Source organism: Mus pahari, chromosome 10 (assembly GCF_900095145.1).
Source record: "Mus pahari chromosome 10, PAHARI_EIJ_v1.1, whole genome shotgun sequence".
NCBI lineage: Eukaryota > Metazoa > Chordata > Mammalia > Rodentia > Muridae > Mus > Mus pahari.
Window position 1 is genome coordinate 43,713,696 of NC_034599.1, and position 10,604 is coordinate 43,724,299.

General features: G+C 45.5%; 1 protein-coding gene across 2 annotated transcripts in view; it reads right to left on the reverse strand.

The window, feature by feature from the left end:
- Positions 1 to 6,950: 6,950 nt before the first annotated feature.
- Positions 6,951 to 10,604, reverse strand: part of Nnmt (nicotinamide N-methyltransferase) — a 13,564-nt gene continuing 9,910 nt past the window's right edge. The window contains exons 3-4 of one of the 2 annotated variants that reach the window (XM_021207914.2): positions 7,375 to 7,423; positions 7,097 to 7,243 (exon numbers count right to left, since the gene is read on the reverse strand). In XM_021207914.2, coding sequence (XP_021063573.1) covers positions 7,181 to 7,243; positions 7,375 to 7,423 — 112 coding nt within the window. In that variant the 3' untranslated portion in view covers positions 7,097 to 7,180. Of the gene's footprint in view, positions 7,424 to 10,604 lie in introns of both variants that reach the window. The other variant, XM_021207913.2, reaches the window with a different exon arrangement.

Here is a 10,604-nt window from a genome sequence, read left to right on the forward strand (position 1 = left end):
CAGGCAGGAAGGAAAGAAAGAATGAGAGAAAGAGAAAGAAAAAGAGAGAGAGAGAAAGGAAGGAAGGAAGGAAGGAAGGAAGGAAGGAAGGAAGGAAGGAAGGAAGGAAGGAAGGAAGGAAGAGAAAGGGATAAAACAAACAGAAAAAAGGGGCAAAGAAAATGTACAAGAAACGCATAGAGACGCAGAGATACACACGTTTGCTCACACAGAAATTCCATAAAAACACAAAATTGAAAACTATAATATACAAGCAAAAGACCTATAAGGTTAAAAAAATATGCCCAGACAAAGCATTATAAGACAAAAATTAATCAAACAAACAAAAAACACCACCAAGTTCATTTTGCTGTTGGTTGCTGATGGCCGTCTCTTGTTGAGCATGGGGTGCGCCCTTAGGTGTGGTTTGTATACTCGGTGAGACGCCATTGGAGAAAACTAATTTTTCCTTTGATAGCTTCTGGGTTAGGGATGGGGGTTGCTGTCCCAAGCTCAGGTTTTGCTGTGGCTGTCACACACAGACACCAGACTTCCAGATTCTTCGGCCTTTGAACCCCGAGTTGAGCTAGAGAGGCCTTCTCTGCTCATCCTGGGGTTGCCATATTGGCTCCTCTTTCCAAGGCTTCCAGCTTCTTGCCCAGAGCAGCTACTGGCTTCCTTGGCCCTGTAGCCTGGAGGCAGTTATCATAAGATGTTCCTGTCTCTGCTTATGCAAGACCATCTAATCAACCCCCTCTTATACATACATTCCATTCCCTCTATTCCTGTGAAAAACCATGACTAGTGTAGACACCAAGTTTAAATTGCTTTCATCCTGGAGTGAATAATTCCCCATTATCTTGAAATCTTGAAGCTTTGGTCAAGCCTATAGCTCATGTATGTGATAGCCAGTAGGATTCCTGGAGACCATAGGCTCAGGGCTGTGATACACAGAAAGAGATCAAGCCAAGTTCAGAAAGAGATGGTTCCCAAACTAAGCATCAGGGCAGTCTCTGATCCAGGAGTCGCCAAGAAAAATACAAGCCGCCCCCAACTCCATCCCCACCCCCTGGAAGCAGAGGGAAATTATGGGTTGTGTGAATGATGGATGGGTAGGGCTAACTTCACTTGGAAAAAAAAATTCTATTGAGACAAGGTCTGAAGCTGGGCTCAAATTCCATATGTAGCCAAAGATGACTTTGAACTTCTGCTCTCTAGCTGTCTCAGCACCTAAGTGCTGGAATTACAGGCAGGAGCCACCCCACTAGATTTCATGCAACACCCAGGGCTTTGTATATACTAGGGAATCACTCTACCAACTGAGCTTCAGTCCTCTCTGCCTTACTGGAATCTTAAAGGATGAGATTAATTCAGGTGGCATTTGTGTTAGAATTCTCTTCCCCAAAGCATGGTTTTTAATGAATAAAACCATAGAACGTTGAACCCCGTGGGTACATAATTCAACCCTTCATTTTGTGCCATGGAAAACAGGGCTTTCAGAGGTGAAGTCCTTTGGCTTGACCCCAGTCTCAGCTTTTCATCAATTAAACAAAAGGTTTTAGCTTTTCATTTTCCAAGTCTCGACTCACATTAGAAAGATGAAGTCGATATATTGATTTGGCAAGGGCGAAGGTCATATTAAACTGCTGAACTTTCCCACACTTAGAAAGTTGAAGAGGGTGGGACAAGTTAAGGGGGACAGAGACCCCTCGTTGATCAGTAAGGCGCAGTCAGCCAACAGCTTGTTCTAGGACCATTAGTCTTTCTTCCTGTGTTGCTCTGCTCACATACCTGCTCCTCCAGAGTATAAAGTCACTTGGCTAAAAACAACCTTCCTGTTTATTAAATATCCAAAGGCTTTTTTTTTCCCTGAAAAGGGAGAAATGGTATCTGAGCAGGAGAGAAACTATTTTCTGGTTTTCAACACTTAAGTCAGAACAAAGGTAATATTAACTCAATGGTCTGTGGAAGGTTTGCAATTCAGACCAAGTTTTCCCATTTATTTATCAGACACCATTAAAATTAAAATTAGAATCTAGACCCTAGTCTTTTAGTCAGCAACCAAAGCCACCAAAATACTTTTTGATTTTTTTTTTAATATTAAAAGATTTGCAAAAGCACAGAAGCTTCTTGTCCCTTTGTTAAATAAACAGGAAATAGAAGATGATGGTAAGTTAACCACATAATCTAATATTCAACATTTCTCATGCTAAACTGGCCTGGAGCCTCTGTATAGGGTGACTAAAATTTGCATTTTGTGTATAGACCCAAAAGGGAAAAAAATTTATATTTGTAAAAGTAATCACATTTTTTTTTTTGTTGTTGTTGTTAGAGAAAAATGTGCTGAGCTCTCTTACCCTTTTCCTAGCAACCTCATAAGTAGAGCGTCCAAAGGAAATAGGTTTCTTGTTTTGGAAGGTTTAATTTCTATTTAAATTCCCTTTGGTGTGAATGGTCTCAGGCTTGGAAAGGCTTTAGTAAGAGCCGTGTGCGCCCTCTGCTGGCCTCAAAGAGGTCAAGCAATCTGCTTCCACTCTACGTGAAAACTGGCCAGCAGAGAGGAAGGACCAAAAAGTTGAGATTCTTACTCCTACTGCAAAATATGAAGCAGGATGCGCCCGTGAGTCCATTCACAGTGGTGTTTCTCTTTGCTATAGTATTCAAAATTCAGTATAGAAGTTGAACATGTTTTAGTAACAAAGTAGAGCTGCACAGACCTGGGCTATGCACAAAAGGCAAGCCTGGCCTGTCTTGTTTGGATGGACTCTGTCAGAAAAGGCTGGCAATTCCTGAGCACCAAAAGATCTATTTATTGCAGTGTACTGTTATAGGTTTATTTTGTTGCTGAGAAAGAAAAGCAACAAACAAACAAATACACACACACAAACCACTCTAACCAAAAGCAACTCGGGGGAGGAAAAGATTAATTTAGCTTACATTTCCAGGTCACAGTCCAACACTGATGGAAGTCTTGGCAGAAACTTAAGCAAAAGACTTGGGGAAATGCTTGCTAGATACTTTATGCTCACCTGTCTTTCTTATACCACCCAGAACCACCATTGATGCCTAGGGAATGGTACTCCCCACAGAGGGCTGAGCCCTTTTATAGCCATTAACAATCAAGACAATCCCCCAATACACGCCTACAGGTTGATCTAATTTAAGCAATCCCTCAATATAGGCTTTCTTCTCAGATGACTTGAGGCTGCTTGACAATTAAAGCTAACTAGCACACATACTTTCCAAATGCTGTGAGGCTCCATGACCTCTGCCCTCCCCCAGGGATTGAGGCCCATGAAGCCAGAGACAAGCTTTAGAATGTAATGAGAGTATGGTAAATATCACCCGAGTGAATTCCTAGCTTAAATAAGGTCAAATTCCAAGTGTTCATTAAGAAAATCTAATGAATGTAGCAACTTGTGTTTCAATAGCTGTTCTAGAAGGAGTTAATTATATGGCAGATTTCTAATATAGCATAGCATGCTACGGAATGGCTTTTATGGGCATCTCATTTGATTTCAATCCAGTCCTGAGAGATGCCTGTTGCCCTTGTTTTCGAGAAGGGCCCCTAGCCTGATGAGAGTGGTGTGGTACTCTAATGATGGTCATATTTTCTGTCCTCAATTTCCAACATTCTCCCCTCCACATGATTTACTGGTTGCCTCGAATCTCCGAGTTGGCCGGAGGTTAAAATTAGAGAGGCAGCCAGAGTCTTCAAAGCAGAGCCTGGTAAGCCATATCATGAACATGTCCTTTGATTACTCTTGACAGCCAGATGATAGGAATTACCAAGGCTGGGCTGCATAACACTAAATGGGCTAACCACCTCTTTAATAGCTTTCTTTCTCTCTGTTCTTCCCCAGGGCATTATGCATAGCCCTACAGTCTCCTACATCATCCAAGTCTGCTCAGGGTGAAACTTTTCGACACTTCCCTCAGAAAGCCTGCTGGAAAAAGGTCAAGCAAGAGTGGTCAGAGGTCAAAGACATTTACAAGTTGGGACGAGAGTGACCCCTGAGTCTGTATTTGCTCATGACTTGGTTGGTCTATTTGAGTTCAGGAAAAGGCAAAATCAAACAAAAACAGAAGCCGAATGTTTGTTTAGGTCTGGGTTTTACTGAAAGAGCAAGTCAGTAAAGGGTGGGCCTGCGACTGGCAGAAGTCATTTCATGCTTTGGTACACACTGCTCTTGGGCTCCTCTTCCCTCCCGAGTCCCCAAACACACCCTTAATTCCGCCTGCAAGATGCAGAACAAACACTGTTTGTTGGCCCCTTCCCCGTCAAGCATCCAGTACTACTATCTCTCCATCCGAGTCCTTCTCTCACTCCTGGTGTTATATTTTGTTTGCGCATCAGTTTCTCTGAGCCACTAATTATTCCTTAGGAGGAAGAAGCAATATCTTTTGAAATAAAAAAATGTAAATTCTCATAATCCAGTCTCAGAAGCTCAGAGTATAGGCAAGTGGTTTTTCTATCTTTTTGGATCACAGTCGGTACTAAATGGATGCTACATCATAACCCGGTAGCAAATCACCAAGTTGTGATAGTTGGCTCTAATTGGCAACTTGACACAACCCGAAATCACCTAGAATGAGAGTCTCAAGTGAAGAGTCATCTACACTGAGTGGCTTGGCCTGTGTAGATGTCTGTGGGGAAGATTGTCTTAAGTCAACTGATGTGGGAAGACCCAGTCCCATGTGTGCAGGGAGCCCTAAACTATCACAGAGTGGAGAGATTGAGCTGAGCAACTGATCAACAAGCAAGTAATGGATGGTGTGTACATTCGTTTCTCTCTGCTCCCGACTGTGGGTGTGGTATTATTAGCTGGTGGGAGTTTCTGCCTTCACTTCCCCACAATGCTGAGCTGCACGCTGAAACTGTTAAGTTCCTTTCTCCCATAGCCTGCTATTTGTCAGAATAATTTCCCGCAGCACCAGAAATGAAAGGAAAACATCAGTAACAAGGAATGTAATGAGCGTCTTTCAGATGGCTCCACAGCCAGGAAGCTAACTCTGGGCGGAGGACGCCTACAGGGCTCACTTAGCTGTGTCTAAGTGCAGGTCAGTATGTGAGCAGAGAGATATGCAGATTTGTAAAACAAAACCTCATAAAATATTGCTGCATGCTGCTCCACTATTAGCATTTTTGGGGTCTGGTTTGTTCTCTGTCATTTTTATAACGTGCATTGTGACCGTCAATTGATTTTATTATACTCCAGTGGATGGTAACTTGCAGCGTGAAAATATTGATGTAGCTGACACTTCATCTGGCACTCCCCTGCCCCGCTTGTTCTCCCATTTTCTGTTTGTATTTATGGGATGTCTTCAAGCTGAGGGGTTTAGATCAAGAGAAATAGCAATAAGAGAAAGAAAGGGTATGGGCAGGGTGTAGGAGAAACAATACCCTACCTGTTCCCTGGCCTGACCCTTGTACAGGGTTTAGGCTCCTTTACAGTGACTCAGTATCACAAGCAAACCAAAGTGTTCGTAAGAAACTTCGTTAAACTTGAACTGCAAATAAGACTGGGCCTAGATCAATGTTCTCAAACCACAACTTTGGTCCAAATCTCCCGATCCAGTTGTTTCAGTGAGTGAAGTTCGATTTTCAGTTTCATGTCGTCTGTAGCTGACTCTGCTCCAACGATGGATTGAGTAGCCTTGATCAAGGCTTTAATGCCAGCACTTGGGAGGCAGAGGCAGACAGATCTCTGTGAGTTCAAAGACAGTGAGACCCTCTCTCAACAAACAGACAAATAAGAAAAGACTGTGTAATCCACGACGCCAGAAAGCATTTGCTCTTGGCCCAGAAAAAGTTCTCTACCGCTTGGGCAGGAAGCCAGCATGGCTCTGACACACAGGCTGGGTAGTAACTTTCCCCACATGGCCCTCCCCAGAAGTGTCAGGCTGGACATCCTGAGCAGAGAGATGCTGAGCAGGTGGACTCTGGGTGGGGACGGCAGAGAGCACTGTCTTTGGCAGCAACTGGGAACACCTGTCATGCCTCTGTCTGCAAAGACGGGGCTCTGGGGCCAGCTGACATTGGGGCTTTATTTACATGCCCAGGACCTGGCACAGAACTAACCACTAACCATGGAGAGCACTAAATACATGTTTGCCAAATAGCTCCTGAATCAGAAAGGACCTGGTGGCACGTGGGTTGGGAACTGCTTTCTCATGGATGCTCTTAACAAGCACACCCTTGGGGAGCCCAGTGAAGGGCTCCCCTCCTACACGGAGATGGAAACGTCTCTTCTCAGCTGCTTTGGCAACTGACAGCAAAGAAGTGGTCATGATGATTGTGATAATAATGATGATCCAACCATCACAATTTACCGGATGCCTGTTGAGTATGAAGCATCCCTCTGGATTCTTTCTGGCTTGTAGTTCACTCCCATCATCTTAGCCAGCAGTTCTATTTCAGTCTCATTTTGTGAGTGAGGACACTGAGGCCCGGGATGGTTAGATGGCTTCCAGAGGAGAGACATCCACGGAGTGATAGGATTTGAAAATGAGATGGGATTTAGAAAGAAACAAACAACAGACCATTGGGATGAGGTGTGGGGGTAGGGAGTCCATTAGATCCTGGCTGGGCCCAGAGCAGAATCATCAGCATCAGAGGCTGGGGTATACCGGGTCTCTCCAGGAAGAACGCAAGGGAAGAATGCAGCTGCTCCCTGGGAGGTTAATTGTGAATAATTGATGTCCCTGAAGGCAGGTGTGAGTACAATTCATGTGTGATTCAGGTGTGGCAGTAGCTGGCTATTTGTGGTAGTGAAGCCTTCTTTTGTGAGTACAGGTAAAGGAGACCAGATTTCTCAGTTACTCTAACCCTGAGGGTTCCATAGCCTTAATATGTGTGTGGAACACAGAGGAATGGTCCTTGACTGCCCACCCAACCCTGAACCCGCCCCACAACCCTGCCCATTCAGTTTCTACACCATACAGTGAGCACTGCATTCAAAGACACAGCCTGAAATGAACCAGCAGGCCTTTAATTGGAATCACAGGATGTCATTCAGATCTGCCTTGCTTTCGCCCCACCAGGGAGAAGAGTCCTTCGTTATTGGATGTGGTAGAAGAGTAATTTTGAGAAATCACCTCAAACTGCTCAATGGTGTAACCAGCCTCTTCCACAGCATCTCGAACAGTCTCCCATCCCAGAGGAAGGCTGGAAAACTTCTGCTCCCCAATCATGTAGTAGCTACTCTTCAGGGCATCCACCATCACCAGGAACCCCCCTGGCTTGAGCAGGCTGCCCAGGTTCCTGAGGGCAGTGCGATAGGTCGGGAGGTCAGGGCAGGCAGCATCCAGGCACAGTGTGCTGAGCAGGCAGTCAGCAGGAGGCAGAGAGACCCCACCCAGAGGCTGGCTCTGGGTCACATCACACTTTAGCACCTGCTTGATTGCCCGCCGCAACTTCTCCTCCTTCTCAGGTCCCTTCATTCTGAAAAGCAGAGTCATGCCAGAGTCATTTGCTGCTCTAGATACGGGGACCCCAGATTGCTTTGGTCAGATCTGAGTATGTTAGCGTGGTCCATACTGTGGACTTTTAAGTTCATCCTAATCTGGTGTCTGCGTATTACCATATGATCCAAAGCTGGGTCAAATCTCTTTATAAAGCAAATAATGACTCAAATAATCACAACAGTCCTGTCTGCTTCTAAAACAAACTACTACTCTCCATGAAATGATCTTTTATTTTTATATATTTTTTTAATTATTAGTACTGTCCTTGACCTCTGTCAAACTGCAAGCTGATAGCTCTTGACCCTCACACAGTAAATAATGGGGCATAAGGGCTGACTGATTGTTGTCGCAGTAGTTATCTATTAATGATGGGATGGGACCTAGCAAAGACAGGTTTAGAAGCTGTTGATCACGGGGCCTGGGAATTGGGCCCAGTTGACAAGAGTGCCTGCCTAACACGTGCTACGGCCTGGGTTCCATCCCCAGCATCATATAAATCGGGTGTGGTACTGTCTGTCTGCAATTCTAGCACACACTCATGAAGTAGAGATGGAGACAGGAGGATCAGAAGCTGTCTACCTAATGAGGACAAGGGCTATACGAGCTTATGTGAGAGTCTGGCTCAAAGACAAAGAGAAAGAAGCCCTATTGATCATCTTATCGCCATGGCTGTAGGAGGAACTGTGCCGCAGCCTCTGCATAAATCCGGGTGGGACAAGGGTGGGGGCACAGCCACTAAGGCGTCTCCTGCAGGAGGACCTAATTGAGGACTGCCTGAGAGACCAAGGATTGCTGACACAGACAATGCCAGCCAATCGAGAACTGCTGTTTACAAGAGATGCTTTCTTGGGACCAATGGGGCGCAGGTGGAGGGTATTGAGGAGCTTACAGCAGCGTTCAGATGAGCTTGCTGCTTGCTGTGGCTTTTCTCACTGGCTCCCGGAGTCTGTGTCATTGACTACGAGCCATCTCATCTCCGATGCCCAAGGACAGATAGGGTCGGGCAGTGAGAGTAATCCAGGGCACATGCAGCACAGGGCAGGGTCTAGAACCACCCCCTTACTCCTGATTGCAGATAGCCACTATTTCCTAACAGATCATTCTCCTGGTAGCCTCTTCGAGACACTTGTCTCTTTTTGCCAGATTAATAGAATTTCAATTGATCAATGGAGAAGAGAAAGCAGGAGATGAGGTCGTGTATGGTCCTATAGTTTACATTTGCCATGTCTCTCAAAGGCTGTTGTGTTAAAGGCTTGGTCACCAGCTCAGCTCGGTTCTATTGAGAGGTGGTGGGGCCATTAGAAGGTGGAGCCTAGTGAGATGTACTTATGCCGCATGCTCTCAAAGGAGATTGTTGAGCCTGTGTGTCCTCTCCCTCTTTCTTGAGAGAGCGAGTGACTCTTCTCCATCCCTACCATGATGCTCCACCAAACACCTATAAGCAACGTGAGACTGTGAGATAAACTAAGTCTTTCTCATCGCAAATCAACCGTCTCAGGTATTAGCTATAGAAAGGAAAAGCTGACTGACACGCAGGATTCGTTTTGTGTCTGTTAGGGGAGAAAAGAAGGGACCGAGTAAATAAACACATAGAACCCACTAGAGAAACTGGAGAGGGGAACCAGAAAAGGGAAGCTAGCAGAAAGTCAGGGAGGAAGGAATGAGTGTGGGATGTCCTGAGCCCTGAGCTCTACTAGGAGCCCTGCTCACTGCTGCCTTTAGATGAAACTGCTTGGCAAAGCACCTGGCGCAGGCGGAGCTGTAAACTGGGGGGAACACAGCCCGTTGTCTGATAGCGACCCGGGAGTCCAGAGATGGTCGTATGAGGGCAAAGCTTGACGGAGACAGAAGAGGGTGCTCCAACCTCAACCAAGAAAGAAGAGCTTACGTTGGGACAACTGCTCATGATGAAAAACCAATGCTTTGCGCAAGACTTAAATCTGCCTCTGGGCAGAACGACTTGAGGTGGGGGAAGCGGTCCGTGGCCATCTAGTCTGAGTGTTTGATTAAAAATTTTCAGCCTGGGGCATTCAGTTAGTTGCCAGTGTCCTTTGAGTTTGCCATAACCTTTCATATGAATGGTTTGATTATGAGCATAGGAAAGGGTGCTATCAGGAGCCATCGGAGAAACGTGCCCAAACCACAAGGTTTCACATCTACTGGGAGAGCTAGCAGGAAAAACAGACACCAAGCGCTGGCCACGAACCTGCATGCACTGCTGGTGAGAACTTAAAATAGTCTAGCTCCTTTGGAAAATAGTCTAGACATCTCTGGGAAAAGTTTAAACATAAAATTTCTGCGTGGCCCCGAATTCCATTCATAGACATATACCTCAGAGAAACATATATCCACACAAAAACTTGCAGATGTGTGTCCTTAAATGACCCAAGACACTCAAATACCCACCAGCCTAGATGTCAGGAACTCGACTGTGGAAGATGCACGGTTGAGAATACTAATGCTCAACAATGGATTCTGATGTATTCTACAAAGTGGGTGGGCCCGGGAGACATTATATCAAGGAATAGAAGCTGGAAACCAAAGGCTATGTGCTACATAGGCTCACTTACACACAATGTCCAGGAAGGCTCCAGAGACTGAAAGCAGGGTTGCCAGAAGCTAAGGGATTTGGCAGGGGAGAGGGGTGAGAAATTACAGCAAGTGCCAAGTGACACAGGGGTTTTGGGGGAAATTACAAAAATATTCTAAAATTACTTGAGGTGAGATTACACAACTTTGTGGATACACTGAAAACCACTGGGTCCCGCTTTAAAGTATCTACTGGTGGTATGGTTCTAGCTTAATAAACCACCCTCTCTAAACGGGGGCAACCAGGAATGGTGACATACACCTTCAGTCCTAGCTCTCACAAGGCTGAAGGAAAGCAAGAGGGTTGTGAGTTCAAGACCATTGTGGGTAATATGTGAGTCCAGGGTTATATAGAGATTGCAGAGAAGAAAGGGGGAGGACAGAGTGAGAGATATACAGAAAGGGCAGAGGCTTTGCAATTCACAGCGAATTTCTACAACAAACTGGTCTCTGCATAGGGAATAAAAAAAAACAGGGAGCCGGGCGTGGTGGCGCACGCCTTTAATCCCAGCACTCGGGAGGCAGAGGCAGGCGGATTTCTGAGTTCGAGGCCAGCCTGGTCTACAAAG